The 18,622-nt window shown below is 39.8% G+C and overlaps 1 protein-coding gene across 3 annotated transcripts in view; it reads right to left on the bottom strand.

Annotated features, from left to right (window-relative positions):
• The window catches only part of pard3bb (par-3 family cell polarity regulator beta b), a 416,763-nt gene that overhangs the window by 46,631 nt on the left and 351,510 nt on the right, over positions 1–18,622 (bottom strand). For 2 of the 3 annotated variants that reach the window (XM_065292868.2, XM_065292870.2), the window contains one exon: positions 18,218–18,338. In XM_065292868.2, coding sequence (XP_065148940.1) covers positions 18,218–18,338 — 121 coding nt within the window. The remainder of the gene's footprint in view (positions 1–18,217; positions 18,339–18,622) is intronic. The other variant, XM_065292869.2, reaches the window with a different exon arrangement.

Genomic DNA, 18,622 nt, shown 5'->3' on the forward strand with positions numbered 1-18,622 from the left:
TCATGTACCAATCAAAATGAATGATGCTACCCTTTAAAAATAAAAGGTGCTTAGAAGGTTCTTCACAGGGGTGGCATCGAAATACAATTTTTGGTTCCTCAAGGTTCTTAGAAGAACCATTTCTTTCATACCTTTCTACGATCTAAATAACCTTTTTATGAACTAAAAAGAACCTTCAATAGAAAGCTTCTTCATTACAGCTTTTTTATGGTATGGCATCGTGAAGCCATTTTTAGGAGTGTACACTCCAAAATATAAATGATCCTATAAGGTTTTTTGCAAGCTGTATGGTTTCAGTGCCGGAGTGGGACTCATTTTCAGCTCTGGAGTTTGAGTAGCCTAAAGTAAAGTAGCCTAAACAATTATGATTTTTGCCATGCTGTCCTACCATACAGTATTGTATTATTTTTTAATTAAACTTATTCAAAAACTACTGAAAGGGAACAAATGTGTTTGTGTTTTTTTCTATATTTCTATTTTCTTTAAAAATGGTGGGTCTTAGGATTACCTGTTGTTTGAAAAAGCTTGGTAACCACTGATATACAATACACAAAAAATCTTAATTTTTTAGCATTTAGATTATGTAGAGTATATGGTCAAATAACGTAAGGTTGGCCTAACTTTAAAAAAAATATATGAAACTTACTTTTATCCAATAAACTGATATTAGTTTGGCATAAAATAGATTTTTGTTTCTTGCAAAAGAGGATGAATAGGCGAATGATTATTAATAGACGATTCATTTTTACACCAATGACTTAAATTTAAAAAAATACAATTTGTAAATAAGACGCGCGGCAAGCAAGGAAATGAAAGTATAATCTTTCAGAGTTTTCGATGAACCCTACATCCATTTCACAAATCTACATTTGTAAGCAGCAACCACAAAAGGGGCTTGGATAGCTTGATGACGATTATGTATGAAAGCTTCCAGACTCTCTACAGATCAACAGTAGATGTGCTGGCCCATGAGGGCCAAAGCCAGAACTTTATAATACGATTAAATATGGCTGATGAGGTGTGGGTCAGTACTCTAAGCCGTGGTGCTGAGCGCCACGCACTGGGCTCGAGGGTTATCACAAGCTCCCCAGACGTGTTGATTGGAATCGGGCGGCGGGCCGCTTTGGGCCACGGGGAGGTTAGATTAGAAACGCACTGCAGCCTGCACATAGAGGCTTCTGTTTTCATAAGTGATTTTCTCTCCCCTGCAGCGGATTCACCAAGTCCCGGTTATAATCGAACGCAGATCTAACTTTGCTGCTGATGAAAGCCAATGGCACACAGTGCTGCCTTTCACCACTGACCTGTATTAACGGGGCAAACCCAAGAATCGTGAGACTGAGTGGATTGAGCTTACTGAATGAATAAAGCACCGCATTCTTATCTCAATTATTTAAGCAAAAAGGCAATAATAAGCATCTGGAAGTGTGAGCACAATTTTGCGAATAAAGTACAACAGCCATTTAACAAAAACAGCCCTTGTATGTGCCTGCAAAGGGTCAGGTGACCCCAAAAGTAGCCTAATTATACAGGACTTCCTTAAAATTTGTTACGAAAATATGTAGCTTTGTCTGCCATTCCTGGTTGAGTACAAAACTGGCATACCTTCACTCCCTCTTACATACATATACCCCATCCAGAACCCTGTGGTCAGTAAATAAGTGGTGCCTTGTGGTAACCTCACAAAGACCACAAAATCAATCTCCTATTCCTTTGTCTCTAAAATGTGTTATAACTGTAACTTTGTATTGCACTTCTCACATTCCTGCATACACATTTCCTCCTTTTTCTGGTTGTATTCTAAAAAAAGAGACTGATAATCCAACTAATCTAATGGTGGCCTAGACTTTTGAAAAGTATTGTAAATATAAATGTCATAAAACCAAGCCGTTGGGTGGTCCAAAAGAAAGCAGCTTCTAAAAGTTAGTAAAGCAAACTTTTGAATACAAGATGTGGTTCGGTCAGTAACTGTGTGGTGATCTTCCTGGGATGGCAGCAGATTCCTCAACCACCAAAGCACAGACAAGCAGCTTAGTAAGGTCAAACGAGATGATAATCCAATTAAAATTCCTCAATTATTACAGAACACATGCCTCTGTCTCTTTTTCTGCATTTCGCTCAGCTCAGACAGTCATCTGATCAACTTATCCCCACTTTGACCTTTTAAGGCATAAAGTCTGGAGAGGAGAGGCCTCCAAGCTTTTAACTCATTGGACTTGTTTGGTCTCATTTTGGTTTTGTTTCCAGTATTTCACTGCCTTTTGGTTTGGCTTCCTTCCACTCTCTCATCTTCATCTCTGTGCCCTTTGTTCCTGTGTTTTCCTCCATATCTGTATTCCACTTCCAGACCACATCTCCTAGAGGACAGAAACCACAGAGGAACTCTCCTCTCCAACAGTAAACATAAACATCTGGAGAAGAACCACCAAATGCAAAATCATATCACTCCGAAAGCAAATATCTCCTTTCCAGTCGAACTAGGCCAAGAATACATGCGACAAGCCATGTGTCTTATCACCACCATCATCTAAACACGCATTGTAAATTACAATCCCACGGCCTGTAATCGTGACAAGGCCCACGCCCGAATCAAAACTCTGACCCAGCCTTTAATCAGGCAAAGATTAGCATGCAGCATGTTCTCACGGGGCAGGGAAAGTGCTTGGGTTCGCCACTGTGGTGCTTGGGATAAACGGGTTGGGTCTGTGAAAAGCCTGATGGTTTTAGTCTGGTTTTAATGGCTGTGAGAACTATATACACTCACTAGCACACATTGTTTGTACTGAAAGAGTTTTGCCCTACAGAAAGGTTAAACTGTATTTTTTTAGGACAGAGAAGGGCATAATTTCCTCACCCTCATGCCATCCCCACTGTAAATGAATGTTTTTCTTAAGCTGAATGCAAACAAATAATTTTATTAAATGCAATCATGTTACTGTATGTTAGGGTAAACATGGCAAAACTCCTAAAAGCGAGTGTCACGGCCGGCAGGTTGTGACTGTGTGAGTGAATTACTGAAATGGGTTAAATGGAGGGGTCACATTTTAAGTATGGACTACCAAACTTGACAAATCATGTCACTTTCTGAATAGTCAGTGGTTTGCATGTGTTAAATGCAAGCATGAAAGATCTGAATTAAATTGCATCAATAATATATAAATGTATATATTAAAATATTTAATTAAAATATTTATATATTTATATAATATAAATATTTCTTTTTTTAACATATAATTTAAAAATGAAAAATGAATCTGAAGATGAACTAGATTAGTTTTACAGTCATGAAACATCTTTAATAAGCATATTATTTTCAAGTCAACAGTGTAAGTTAAGCTCATAATGCCCAAAAGATTGAGTGAATGAATGAGTCAGTCTTTCAGTAAATAAATAAATACATTTAAAGATTATTTCAGGGAGTGTCTTCAACACCAGAATATCCAGAATAAAGCATTTAATGCCTGAGAATGTCTTGAGCGGTTTGGACAAGAACCCTTGAACTAATCATCTGCCTTCATGCATGTCTGACTCAGGGTCAGTATTTTCCGCTGGAAAATTATAGAGCTTTTTTTGGGATGTTTTGTCTGTCTGGCATGTTCTTTTCGCTTCTAATATTTCATTCTGAGTAAATCTTTACCCATAAATGTGAGATCAGCACTACATCCTGTTCAGCAAAAGAACATCACATTGTTCGCTTTCATTTTTTTTCCATCAGTAAAAGTGTGAATGAATAGGAAATTCCCTCTGCTGATGTAGTTATTAAAGTTCATGTGCATTCCTAGAGTAGACACAGCTGACTTCTTATTAATTCCGTTATGACTTAAAAGAAAATAAATAAAGAATCCCAGATTTCCCTGACAGGACATTGTCTAAATATTAGCTAACAGCTTTTCCCCATCACTGCCATTTAAAGAACCTAAAAGCATCTATTCTCTAACATCACCATTCTGGGTATTTTTGTAACTTGAGGATTTGTGCTCAAAAAAACTGAAGCTTAATTAATTCACATTTACTTCCACTGTTCTCTGGCCAAGTTAAATTACTACTTGGCAGACTGTGGTCCCTATGTTGTATTTTCAATTTAAAACAATACGCAAGCACAAAGGCCTTTTTTTATTTATTTCTCGGTGGTAGTCTTACTTAGAGACGTCAGCAGTTTCCCCAAAATAACCCTGAACAGGAAGCAAAGATGAGAAACAACTGACTGAGTGACCGAAACATTGGGTGGATTACTTTTGACATATGGAAGCACTCGGGTAAACCTGGAATCAATAACAAATGTCAAAACAGACCGTATCTGTTATTGTCCTCATAATTATGATGCTAAACTATAAATGACAAAGTATAAAACAACTATTGAAAACCATTTGACTATTTTCTACGATATAACTTTCCCCCGTACCCACAAGTGTGGAGCTAAGAGCGTATGAAACAATGAGAAGGACACATTTTGAATGTTTCCCTTATGCTGAGTTCAGATTGCGTGATTTTCAAAGTAGTCGGGTCACAGACCTTTTCCCACTGCGTGACTATCTGGGGTAGCCTTCAGTCGCTGCTGTTTTCAGATTGCATGATGGATTGGCGACAGGGGGTTTCACCCTGCATGACTTTACCATAGGAAAAAATCACCGACAACTTTGTCCCGGTCTGCAAACTACATCTCACATCCAAACGCATGGGAGAAGTGACAAGGAAACAACGCAAGGTCATGCCGGAGTTCTCACGTGAGACTGGGATTATTATTAAAAATGATAGCCTGCACCAAGCTTGCCATACAAATTGCATATGCGCACATTTGCAGCAGAAAGAAGAAGAAATAAAGATTATGAAGGAGGAAATGTTTGGAGAGACTCCTCCCAAACTTCCAATTACCCTGTATGTTGCTCTCTCATTGGCTATAGGTCATCGCCGATGTTATTTTCAGTCAAAACACATTTCACATGGCATAATTTAGAATCTCCGACAAGTCCAGATATTTACATAGCATGCCAGATATCTCATGGGTGTCGGCAACTCGTCGGCGGTTCTCTCATTGTTACTCGTGGATACACCGCTTGTTGTAATTCTTTCCAAGAAGCACACGAAGGGCACTTTTCCCGTCATCACCTCAGCTTTAGACCTGCGGTGTACTTTCAGCAAAGATGCTTATATTATGAAGATTTCAACCTTTTATTAGAAAACCCGCAACAATGTTTAGCATGTAGCGCCTCAGTCAGTCAATAATATATGTTGCGGGCGTTCAGAGTGTAACGACAGTCAGTTACAGTTTACATTTTAGTTTCTTGCCAGAATTTAAGTTTTACATTTTAATCTGTTTATTAAAAACGGCTTCTGGTCTCCTTCCCTGTGTATAGCACCGTTAGCAGCATTGCTATGCTAATCTTGTAGAGGGTCTGAAGAGGGTCTTTGCTTTCAGTATCCTTGTTTGCATTTTCGGCATCGGACCCTCTGAGATCCACTGCGAATGCCATTTCGTTGCGTTAGCAGCCAGACTCGTCTCGAATGAGGTTAAAAAGCCAAGGTGTGTGTTAGGCATCGAGCATCGTTGTGATCAGTTTAACTTCTACAGCTCGTTTAATTATTTTCACCAGCTGTGTATTTGCTTTACGTATGAGCCGCACACACGTGCTTGCTTTTTCAACAAGCGTTAAGTTTTATCGATTCAATTCTTATCGACAAATAATTGAAGATCGATTAATTGTTAACATCCCTAGTCATAAGGGGGAAAATCGTCCCAGATTCTGCCCAATTATCTTGTAGTGTATACCCGGCTTTAGCAATTGCAAAGGGCAAGAAATAGATTTCAAGGAAAACACTATTTAAAGAAATGTATAGATTAAATGTACTACAAGTCGCTTTTGGATAAAAGCCAAATGCATAAATGTAATAAACTAGAATGTAGTTTGCAAGTTTCATTCACTGTCAGAAAAAAAGGTAAAACAAATGGTCACCGGGTCAAAATGTACACTTTCCACCTAAAGAGTGCATATTAGTACCTAAGAGGTATAAATTGGTTCCAAAGAGTGCATAATAGTACATCAAAGGTATTTACTGTACAGTTTTCTTCAGTTCACACGCAAGACACTTTTTGGAGAGGAATTGACCTCTTTCTGTCCCCTTATGAGCAAACACCAAATCAGCATATGATTCAAATTTGGTCATTCAGCTAGTGTCAGAAATAGTTGTGCAGTCTTGAACAACCCCTACACAAACTGTGAGGCAGTGTGTTATGAGAAACAGCATTGCTTTAACCTCTGCGAATTATGTCCAAGGGGCGAATCAAAACCTTATCTGAAGCTATCGTGAGTCAGACCCTACTTTGATCCTAAGTGGCCGTGACTGTTCCAGCAGATAAGGCAGAAGCGCTATGACATTGCGCCTGAGTCAGCATCCAGCTCACCTTCACCAATAAATCACGGCAGTTCATTCCACACCTGAAAACCCACTGAGGGTTCTTATAACCCGCAGGCTGACAAGGTGAGCGGGATGGAGGGGGTCCGGTGAACGGAGCGTTGGAGAAAGTATTTTACAACCTTCTCTCTTCCTTTGATGCTCTCCATTCTCCCTGTGATAATGAAGTCATGTGGAGTGCTTGACCCGGCCATTCAGTCATGTGTGTTAATGCCGATAATAAGAGAGTCAGTCATTACTTCACGCATGTCTAGGGCTCAGACTCCACAGATATGGGCGACAGACCAACGGGCCGGGTCAGTCAGAGCGAGAGACACCATCACGCCAGCCGTCTGATAGTCGCCGCCGCGCTAGACACGCATTCCAGTCGTGTGAGGCAGGAAAAGAGTCCCATTAGGCCTGTCTGAAAAGGTAATGAATATCCACAAGGTCATGACCTTTGGTCAGACATAGTTACATCATCATCGGACAGTTTGTTGAGGCTCGACATCTGCCCCCAAAGCTCCAGATAAGAGAAAAGACCGAAGGAGAGGATAACAAGCCGCATTTGTCTTCATCACTTGTTTTCTGATGGGCTGTGATGTAAGAAGTTTTCAAGTGAAGACAGAGCGCTGTGTTAAAATAACATGCTTTCCAACACCATAAACAGGGGTGTGGGAATTAAACCGTGCACGTCCAATTCCCTTTGAGATAAATCAAAGCCTGCTGAAACGGATTAGGGGAAGTTTGCTATAATCCAGGGGAAAGTTTGTCAGCTTCCGTTCTTATTACTAAGTATTTTTATGGTTTATTTTGCCTTAAATGAATAAAGATAAATAAAAGCGCTTTAAAAAAGTTGATGTGAGAAGATTGGGAAGCTCGGGTTGTACTGTATGTGTCAGGGCACATGAACTGCTGGGTCACAGCTTAGACCTGAGGGTGAATTTTAAAAATAAAGATAAAGTGTTTAGTCTAGAGGCGAGTTACAACATTCACTTTAAAACACTTCATGGTGGCCATTTCAGTAAAACCCCTGAATACTTTTTCTGGATAAAAGGTATTAAGGTTCAGCTTCTATTTGCTTAATGGGGAAAATCCAAATACAGAAATCAAAACTGTTTGTAATGTTTAGGTTCAATAAAAGATCCATTCATGCCATATTGTAAGTACTGTAATTACAAGATTTTACATGTTGAAAGCATTCACGTCCTTATAGAGCTCGTAATTACAACTTATAGACTGGGAGTTTACTGAGAGTTACGATTGGACCATGTGACCCCTGCAACCTCACGTGGAACCTTCTGATATGTTATTATTGTTACCTAATGTACGTTTTGTTATGCAATATTTATTGCATGGTTCCTTGGAATGCTTAAAGGCCGATTCACACCGTACGCGTGGCGTGTCTGCCGCATGGCAGCTGCGTGGGGTTTTCTATGCCCTTGCTTACCAGAAGCGTTTTTGACGCGGCACTACTGCTGCTAGCCTATTCTGTATACATGTATCCGGTTTCAACTACAAAAACGTCACGTGATTGGGATCGGCTTGTTCGACGTATGTGGAGACGTATGGAAATGAACTACCTGCAATAGGCTACTTCATGTTAAACATACATATACTGATTTGATTAAACAAAGACTTTCGTTCTGTAGCCTGTTGACAGATTCAATAGTTGGAAATAGGTTTTTATTTACATGTCTGCATTTATGTCAAACAACGTTGTGTCAAATTGACATATAAACCACTTTTTGTGTAATATTTTGTCTGGAAACGCTTCCAAGACACTTGCGTGTGGCAGGAAAAATTGGCGTCGGTCCAATTCCTAGCATGCACGCGTTTTCGGCGCGGGTCGAGCCGCGCCTAAGACATGGGTGTCATGCATGCAGTGTGCACGGTTCAAACCTGCTAACATGGGAGCCTAAATAAAAACGGACACACCACGCATGCGGTGTGAATCGGCTCTAATTCTGATTGGCCAGTCACGATATTTATAGGTCTACATTGGTTAAAATGAGCAATTACAATATATCAAATCAATATATATATATATATATATATATATATATATATATATTTTTTACAATTTGTTCATTGAGACGCAACAAATTATCCCAATAAATTACAAAAAAATATTATACAATTACATAATTAGATCTCTTTTAACATAATAACAATAAAAAATGACAATAAAAGTAAAACAATAACTAACAATAAGTGAAAAATAAATAAATAATAGTAATAATAATTAAAAAGAAAAGCAGGAAAAAAAGGCACAGGTCAATTCAGATAACAAATTGATATTTAATGTTCCTTACCTTACTTATGAAGTAAATAGCTGTGTAATAAGCGGGATAATGTACAAACAATATACATCCGCGTTTCGCATCTGGTCGTGATCACACTGTCAGGGAATATTTCTGGGATAACAACCGTCTGCCTTTACATTATCCCTTACTTGGCAGAAGCAAAAAAAAGGTAAGCAAACAGCTTCGATTTGAGTCGTCGAAAAAACTGGAATTACAAAACGATGTGAACACAGCATTAAAAAGCCATAAAATTGCAGTAGTTCCTAAATTATTTTTCCATGAATGGCCCGACTACTTTCTCTTGGGTATACAATCTCCAACACAAACATGACATCACTTGAACTTTCCTAAAGACTAGAGGCATAACGAGTGAGTCTCTTAACTGTAATCGAGTGGTTCACCGTCTTCATGTGCTCTCGATTATTTAATGGTGTTTTCCTAACCCATAACCTTCAGAAATTATCTAGCTACCTTCAATGGCAATACTTTTACTAGGGCTCTAAAGAATTTACACCAGAAGTAAGAACTTATAATGTTTTGAATATCCGGAGCAGTGTGTAAGTGTCAATTATACATTTTTTCTCCGTAGTTAACTTCCTCTTCAGGAAGGCTTTGGAGTGTATTGCCGGCTGCTTACATGCTACAGGCCTGCATAGTTAAACATTTATAACAATTTAAAGTTGAAGTATAAAGATGACATCCTGAAATTCATAGCCCAAGTTTGATACAAAGGACAAAGGCTGCTCTATATGTGGCAGAGGAAACTTGGAGAAACAACAGCAGGTTGTTTTACTGCCTCAGTTGACAGCACAGAGAAAAAGACCATTAAAGTCAATTAAGAGGAAAATCAGGCTGGAAATGAATTATCCAGCCATCTAATCGCATCATAGCCATGTGGTGATCAAGAGGGTAGATTATCACTCCACACAAATTAGCGTGGAGTTCAACGTCTTTCCCATGGGTGGCCATTTTGGTTGAGGTCAAGGTGAAAGAATAAGTTATGCAGTCACTGAAAACAACAAAGTAAACTATCTTACAAGCTACACTTTTGCTCATTTAAAGGTGCAATGTGGGACTTTTACAATGATGTCTTGACAGAAATACAATATAATATACATAACTATATTATAAGTGGTGTATAAAGACCTTACAAAATTAACTATATTGTTTTTATTACCTTAGAATGAGCCGTTTTTATCTGCATAAACAGCAAGTCCCCTTACATAGAAATCGCCGTCATGTTTCTACAATAGCCCCAAACTGACAATCTGCTCTATAGAGCGAGTTTCGTCCAAATGTTGTGTCAGATGATGACATGTTTGTCCTGTGCTAGCTACTGTAGCTTCTCTTTGCGTTTTGAAATTAAGGGGTGAGCTGTTAAAGGTACAATTTGTAAGATATTTGCAGTAAAATATCCAAAAACCACTAGTCCTGTGTTATATATTATGTTCAGCTGATTACTAACAATATCTATAATGTTTTCAACTACTTGAAATTATGAGAAAATTGCTGCCCTAAACAGTGACACGGGGCAGTGCAGTCGCCTGTAAATGACACTAATCTCTACGTTACCCTTTGTTACCGCCTTTACTGACGTAAAAACCACATGACAACAGTGTCGTGGACAAATGCGGAAGTAATAGCGTCTGTCGGGCCACTTGCTTTTTTATGGCAAGTTTGTTCATCTGAAAACTTAATTCTGTGCTGTGTTAGCAAACCATCGTATTGGACTAATACTGTAACATCTATGACTAACAATTGCGTTTTGAACATTACATGAAACCTTACATAATGAAAAAAAAACGATGTCATCAAACACAACATTTATAAAACTTGATTACTTTACCTCATGTGTAACATGATTTCTCGTTCCGGTCTGATTGATGGCCATCAGCGTTTGAGTTAAAGACAACAAATCCCATCAGTCCACGCTGCCTCAGAGCATCATTAATCTACGTCATTGTTATTGATTTGATCTGGCGCCCTCTAGCAGCGCGGATTATACAAATTGCATCTTTAAATGCCGCTAAAAAAATCCACACTGGACCTTTAAGGTAAAATGTGTAACAAATGTTTAAATGTCAATAAACAATTGTTTTGAAATATGTTTACGAACAATTCCATTCCGCTGTTCTGTCAAAAACGAGTCGGCCAAACTCAAGGTATTAGTGAGCCTGTATTGCTGTCTTGGGATATGTTATGACAGTGCCAGTGAGACACAGTGTTCACGACATCGTAGAAAGTGTTTTACCATCCAAAGCATTACACACTTCACATTTAATTATACTTTTAAGTACCCAAGGAACCTACACAGCAAATTATAATTCACAAATCAAGCTTATGTTATGAACTTTTTCATTAACTGAAGTAATCCCATGGCGTCTGGAGAGCCAGTCAGATAAATATTTCCACTTCTGATGAGTAAGAGATCAAAATTTAGCTCCAACAGTGAAACCCTTTACCCAAACATTTAACAAATTCCAAGAAAACTGTTGTACCGGCCGTACAGCACTGACTTCTTATATCTATAAATACATTGTTAAGCCCAAACTGTTGAAACATGATCTGTTTAAAGTGTAGGTTTGTTGTGGTGGGTGGTCTGTGGGTGACTGTGTACTCTTGCATGGTTCACTTCATGTGTGTAATCATATAGTGCTCTTGATGTGGACGTGTGGTCTTGTGGCCATCGGTTGTGGGATTTGGTAAAGAACATCTAGTATACTATTTGTCATTTTATGATTTAAAAATGTGCTCATGTGTAGTGCCGCTTTATAATGACAATGCACCCTTTTTTCTTCGCTTTAAAACTATGTGACATTACATCACTAAAGTATGAACTTGGAGAAGGTCAGCAAAGAGGAAGGCCTGTGTTTAAATCCGAGCAAGCTCTGTTAAACTATTTTACAGAATGTCACAATTATCCAATTAATCCAATGAAACAGTGAGGGTGGAACGAATACAAATAAAGCTATGATGTTTGTTAATTCACCAGATGGACTAAAGCTATATATAATTACACAAGATACATACTTTAACGAGGAAGTATGACATCCATAACCAGAGTAGGGCAAAGAGTTACTTACACGGTCAATCAACATCAATTACCGCCTGGTAAAAGGATTTAAACCCAGCCGTTGAGGTTAGTTTTGAGGAGTAATGAGACTGGACAAACCAGAACTTCTGGCTTTTACAATAACTCCCTACAGTAACAAACAGGCACCAGGGTGGCTCTTGCACACTTCTAAATTTGCTGACTACTTACTGTGGATTCACACCAGCCGCAGAAGAGGCGGCAAGCGCGGATGATTTACATGTTAAGTCAATGCAAACACGCGATTAGGCATCCTGCGGCGCGGTACACGCGGTAGCCGCGGCGCGGATGTCGCGGAACGCGCGGAAGGCGCAGGGCGTTCCGCGCGAATTGAGCGTTGCCGCGGGAAACGCGCAAGTTCAAAAATCTGAACTTTGGCGGAATTCCGCGCCGCGTTAACCAATCAGGAGCTTGCTGTAGTAGTGACGTGATTACAGGAAGCGAGCGGAGTGGTGTAGTCTCCGCGGAGTCGCAGAAGCCCCTCCCATGATGCGGATTTCCGCGTGAATTTCTCGAATTACTATAATTTCACGCGCGGATTAAGCGAGTAAACTCAAAATGTTCAAGCGGCAAACTGGACGCGGTTCACGCGTTTTTGCCGCCTCTTCCGTGGCTGGTGTGAACCTACAGTTAGGGTTTCCCCAAGTCTCTTTTCTGCGTCAGCCCTAAGGTTTGTACAACTCCCAGAAAGGAAAAGATGACAATAGTCAGGGGGATGTGGCAGAACAGTCATTCCAGAAGACGGGATCATAATCGGCGCTGTTCACTGTTAAAGCCCTCGGCTGGGCCTCATGACACCATGTTGCTAATTTTAATACTCGCTTTTGAATTCATAATGGAATTCAGAACCAACATCAAAGGATTGCATCACATCCTGTCTCACTAATTCCCAAATCAACCTTGACGTCTGCAGAACTGTTACCAAGAGCGGAATCTGAGGTCAAAAACCTGCAAGGAAAATGGGAAAGCACAGGAGGAAGGGACCGCATCTCGACCACAAAAGAAGAAACGGCGGCCATGCAATGAAATCCAGCAACCGACTGGAGAATATTAAGGAAATATTCTCTTCTAGTATTTCAGGGAAAAATATTTCACTGCTGGCAAAGGGGTTTAAGAAAAAGAAACTTGGAAAAAAGGAGTTACGGGAAAAGTGTGTATGTTTTGGGGTATTTCTGACATTGTGCCTGTGTGTGTGTGTTCGGGAGATGTAGCTGTTGACATGTGCTGGGGAGAGATCTGGATCATATCCCGGTTTAGGAAAGGAAACAGCATTCGGCCGGTCCTAAGAGGAAGGCAGGCAGAGTGAGACAGGGTTTGACAGATTTGTGAGGTTAGTTTCTCATGGACTGCATCTCTCTCTCTCTCTCTCTCTCTCTCTCTCTCTCTCTCTCTCTCTCTCTCTCTCTCTCGGCTGATTTGTATTCCTCATTTGGATCACAGGAGTATTGTAGTAATTGTAGCATTATCATACAAACTTTATCTGCCTTACTGGTCCTATAAACAGTCACAAGACTACCATATATATTTTCGAATGGTATTCAGACGCTTTTCCATTGCTCATCAGTGACATCTCATAAATGACTCCATATAGAGAGGCCTTTAAAAACAAATCACCATTTGCTTGAATTTTTCACAGGGTAAAATTGCTTGTCTAGATATTAGACAGTGCAATATTTCATCGGATGTGCCTTTTGTTTACACAGCGATGGCGTTTTTGGGGCTTAAAAATGCAAAAAGTGAAACCACCCTCCAGAGTGGATATCTTAAAAATGATCTAAAGGGTAAAAACGCAAAAGTCTGCTCACGGAGGCTCTCTTCACGTACGCGTTTACGTCACAGGCATTGGCCACAGTTCAGGAAAATAACAACAAAAATGTTGGATTATTTCCATACGTCGGACCTTCAAGTTGCCATAGCAGCCCTGATAAATATACAAGAGTCTTTCCAGCAGTTGTACCAAATATTCAGAGCTACTATTACTGATCAGAGAAGGGGCATTAATTACCTAAATAATCAAATTGTTGATGTGCCAATTCGTTGGAGGCAAACCAGATGGCTTTGGACGAGACCCGGGAGAACAAGGAAGAAGGTTTTACGTAGGCGTGCTGCCTTGGTGTTGTTGTGTGTCAGTGCTTCACATTGCCACCTAGCCACCTGGAGTGCATACTACATCGAATAACACACACTTTTGCGTCACCATATGCACGCAGATTTCCCCTTCAAAACGCTCGTATAAACGCGGAATAAAAAGTGATAACGCCACTTTTGTGTTTTCATTTCAGATCGTTTCCATGTAAACGTAGCCTACGTTTCCTCTGTCTCAGATATTTCTTCTGAGAATGACCCAAAAATTGCATAAAAGTTTCTATTATAATTTAAGAAGAGATGTCAGATTTGCCATGTCTGAAAGCAAAAATAATGAAGATTTCTGAATTTTTCCAAAATCACATAGTTTTACCTATAAAATCTACATTTATTTTATAACTCCATACTTAATTTATTTTCATAGTTGTCTGATTTGTTTCTTTTTATTTCAAAGTAATCTTAGGAGAAGATCTGATACTAAGCTGATACTTAAAAGAAACACAAATGGAAATCAAACCTATGTTCTTTGGCCTTGCTTGCTAGTGTCATGATTTATTAATTCAGCTCCTTTAACAAATACAAGATTGTGTAGGATTGTAGATATCCATGTCCTGTCTGTTTTTTGATTAATCACCAGAAACATCTTTACACATAAACTTGTGGTCACTACAGTGACTACACGGCAGGCATTCCTGAGCAGCACAGGCACTAAAATGAGTGGTTAAACAGTCATTAAATAAACGTCTATATACACTCTGTTTATCCAACCCTACTAGAAAACACTTATGATAAAACAGTCTGGAACCAACGTGTAAACTTTATAACTCTTAACATAAACAGTGTCCTTCATTGGAACAAAAGACAGAAAAGGTAAAACATTTACTAGAGAGATGTACTGTGTGTAAACTGTTCAGTGGAAATATCTGACCCAATCTGGCTGCAGCATTTCAGTTCAGGTCAGTTAAATAAAACAAACCCTCTTAAGTCAAACTTCACTTCACTGACTACATAACCAACTGCCTACTAAAGTCGCATCTTAGGGCGCACTCACACTATCCAAAACAAACCGCGCTCGGGCGCGTTTGACCCCCAAAGCCTGGTTCGTTTGACTAGTGTGATTGCTCTGTTATGCGCCCGGGCGCAGATTGGTTAATCGCGCCGCGGCCGGGTTGCAGAGGTGGGCCGGAGCGCTGTTCACTTGGGCTCAGGCGCGGAAGGCTGTGGTGTGAGCGCAATCGCACCTGAGCGCGATTCAAAAGGTGAAGACGTCAGTTGCGCGACCACTCACCTTCATCTGCCTCCGTAAAAACCTTTTGATGCGACCAGCGGGGTTACGTGAATGTCCGAGCTGCACACGTGACAGATCAACTAAGCAATATGATGACATGTGAGGGGGCTGTCTGTAATCGCACACCAAACGACTCCGAATAAAAAACACAGACTTATCATTACGGTGTGTTCCAGTGTTAAGAGAGAGCTTTACTTCCTGCTTTTTTCAAAACAATCGCATCTTAATGACGAAAGCGCGCCAGGACTCGGATTGTTAAAAAGTACAGTGTGAGTGCGTGCACCTGGGGGAGTAGGGAGAGGGGACAATCGCGCTGGGGCATGGTTTGGTTTGGTTTGGATAATGTGAGTGCGCCCTTAAATGTCATACAATCTCAAAAGTTCCCAATTTTAAATTTTTAAAAAAAGTCAGCAACATTACCAAACAAATTTCAGCACCTTTGACTCAAAAGGATAGTTCACCCAAAAAGACAAATTTTGTCATTATTTACTCACCCTCATGTCGTCTGAACCCCCAATGTCTTTCTTTGTTCTTCAGAACCCAAAAGCAGATTTTTTTTATAAAGCGTTTCCTCTCTTTTCTGTTTTTTGGGGGGTTTTAGGATTTTTACGTAAGGGATCATTTAGAGGCAGCCGGTTGTTATCGCAGAAATAAGCCTGACAGTGTGATCAGGACCCGGGGTAAAGTGGAGGGTCTTGTATCACACTAGGGCCTTATTTCACCATTACAATCAGCTTCCTGTACATTATGCTGCTAATTACACAGCTATCTACCTCATAAGTAAGGAAAAGAACATTAAATATTGTTTTAAAATTTTTATTTGCTCATTTTTAATGAACGCAGACTTGCATTGCATTGCAGTGTGAGAAAAACACTTCTACTTTCGGTTTAAGGTAAAGACAAGACGCTCAAATGTTACACACACACTATTTGGTTTAATCATTTGTAAATATAATGTCATATATGTTATTAAAATATATATTTATATTACATTTTTGTGTCATATTAAACTGTACCTAAAATTATTTGCAGCATCCAGGATACCGCGTGTTATTAGTTTTGAGCGGTTGTTATCTAGTTGTGACTGGCCAAGCCGTGAAATAATTTTAAATTATGTGTAATGCTGCATTCACACCAGCCGCGGTAGAGGTGTCAAGCGCGAATGATTTCAATGTTAAGTCAATGTGAAGATGCGTTGACGCACGTCTGAAGGTCTGGCGGCGCTATTGAGGCGTTTAGTGAGGCGCAGTAGATGCGATTCCGCTTCATTCGCGCATCTAGTTCGCGAGAATGGTGTGAATTGAGCGTTTGGTGCTTTTTAAAAAATTTGAACTTTTTTCACGCCACGTTAACCAATCAGGAGCCTGCTTGCTGCTGTTGTGGCAGCCCCGCCCAGAGTCACTCTTTCAACATGGAGGAACGCTTGATATTGTCCGTGAGCAGTCACCCAGAGCTATACGACACAAGTTCTTATTTCTATAGAGACAGGAATAAAAAGGACCTCGCTTGGAAGAGTGTCAGTGAGGACATTGGGCAACCTGGTAAGTTGTAAATACACATTTCACTTTTGAGTCATGTGCCGTTTATCGACCCCTGGCATTCCTGCAGTTTTTTTTTAACTATTTTTCCCCTATACTAAGGTGACCAAATACAAACTGGTAACTCTCATTCTAAAGCTTGAAGGGTTTACTGATAACAATAGTAGTGGATGGGGACCGAAGTGGTCACCCATCCACTCCCATAGTATCCTAGAATCTCTAAACTACACTTTAAAAAAAAATATGCGAATGGGTTCTAAAGAACAATGAACGACATCAGTGGTTCAAATGACATAAGGGGTGAGCACATAATTTTTGGGTGAACTATCCCTTTAAGAACTTGATGCTAACCTAATCTTAAATTAATGGCACAAATCCAAATGAGCAAAAAATGCAGTGCACACACAAATTGGGTAAAATTAACTTTTTATTTTTCCATCTAAAAATCACAGTGTGTTATGGGATTGGCTTGTCTGCAAAGGAGGTTTCTTTGAATGCAGCATAATTAAGATGCCTACATAGGCAGCTTACTAGCATTTTAAAACAGACCATAAATCTCTTTCTTATTTCTTCTCTACCATGAACATCCTTGAGGCCTGAGCAAGTGAAAAATGTAAAGCAATATCCATAAAAATGCCTAATCTAAGAGCAGAAAAGAGCCATAATGTGTCTGTCATGTAGAGTATTTATATCCATGGTGAAGGCTACAGTACGTCACAGTAACAGGGTGTGGAGAGGCGTGTGAATGTTTGACTAACTGTGTGTGTGTGTGTGTCACAGGATATGACGATTCCTCTCACGTTGCCTATAGGCACCAATCATTGCTCCTATGATGCAGGCCTAAAGGTAGCTCAAAACCCATTTCAATGTGTTAATATGCTCACGCATTTGTTCTCGTGCAAAACCTCGATGCTGATAACTTTGTTTTGCTTTGACGTAGCCGATGTTTGTTTCCTTTAGTCACTAAATAATTAGTGCTGAATAAATAGATACGCAAGCACAGATGAGCAAACGAATAAATGCACTGTCGACCTTAATGAGCAGGCTTGTTAGATTGTGTGATTGCTGTTTGGAGTTCGTTTAATTCGATCTGCCTCTCTAATCCCATAGCCGCGATGCTTCATTGTACATACCGTGGCTTTGAACAAACACACACTACCTCATTTGAATTTTAGAAAGGTATAACAATTGATCTTGCACAAAAGGGAATTACTGTGTGTTATAAGCAAAAACAAATTACTCAGTTTTGTTCGAGAGTTATGCCAAGAGGTCCAAACAGTACAGTATATTTGATGGTAGCATCTGTGAGATTTTTTCTTGCTATCAGATAAGTTCAGACTGGCATTCATATAGTTCAGCCTGTATCTTTATGAAGTAACCAGGCATTGCGAGTTACTCCGTTTGACTTGCTAGCAAAAGCAAATGCAAGTACGTTTAGCCTTTGGCAAGCGTCCATTTCAGATCAAGAGAAAGGTCTGAGAGTTTTGGGTTTGGGTGGTGTGTGGGATTGATGTCTTACTCTGTGCGGTTCATATTCTGGTCCTCTCCGCCGAGCCTCCACATCCTCGTAGGCAGGAGCTGCCCCTTCTCTACGGGCCTGGAGATACTCCCTCCTCAGCTGCTGGATACGCTCCATACTGCTGCAGAAAAACAACAATCCACTTAATAATGCGCTGGTGTGCAACAGTGACTAAAGTTCTGGCTTGTAAGCCGAAGGTTGTGGGTTTAAATCCCCCAAGTGATCAATCCACTCTATGATACCCAGTACGTACAAAATTTACACTCCACGCAAAGTGTTGCTTTAGATATAACATTTATATTACATTACATTTATGCATTTGGCTGAAGCTTTTATCCAAAGTGACTTGCAGTGAATTTAAGGTTCAGTACTATGCAAAAGTATTAGGTCACTTCGTCTGTTTGA

Source organism: Paramisgurnus dabryanus, chromosome 15 (genome assembly GCF_030506205.2).
Source record: "Paramisgurnus dabryanus chromosome 15, PD_genome_1.1, whole genome shotgun sequence".
NCBI lineage: Eukaryota > Metazoa > Chordata > Actinopteri > Cypriniformes > Cobitidae > Paramisgurnus > Paramisgurnus dabryanus.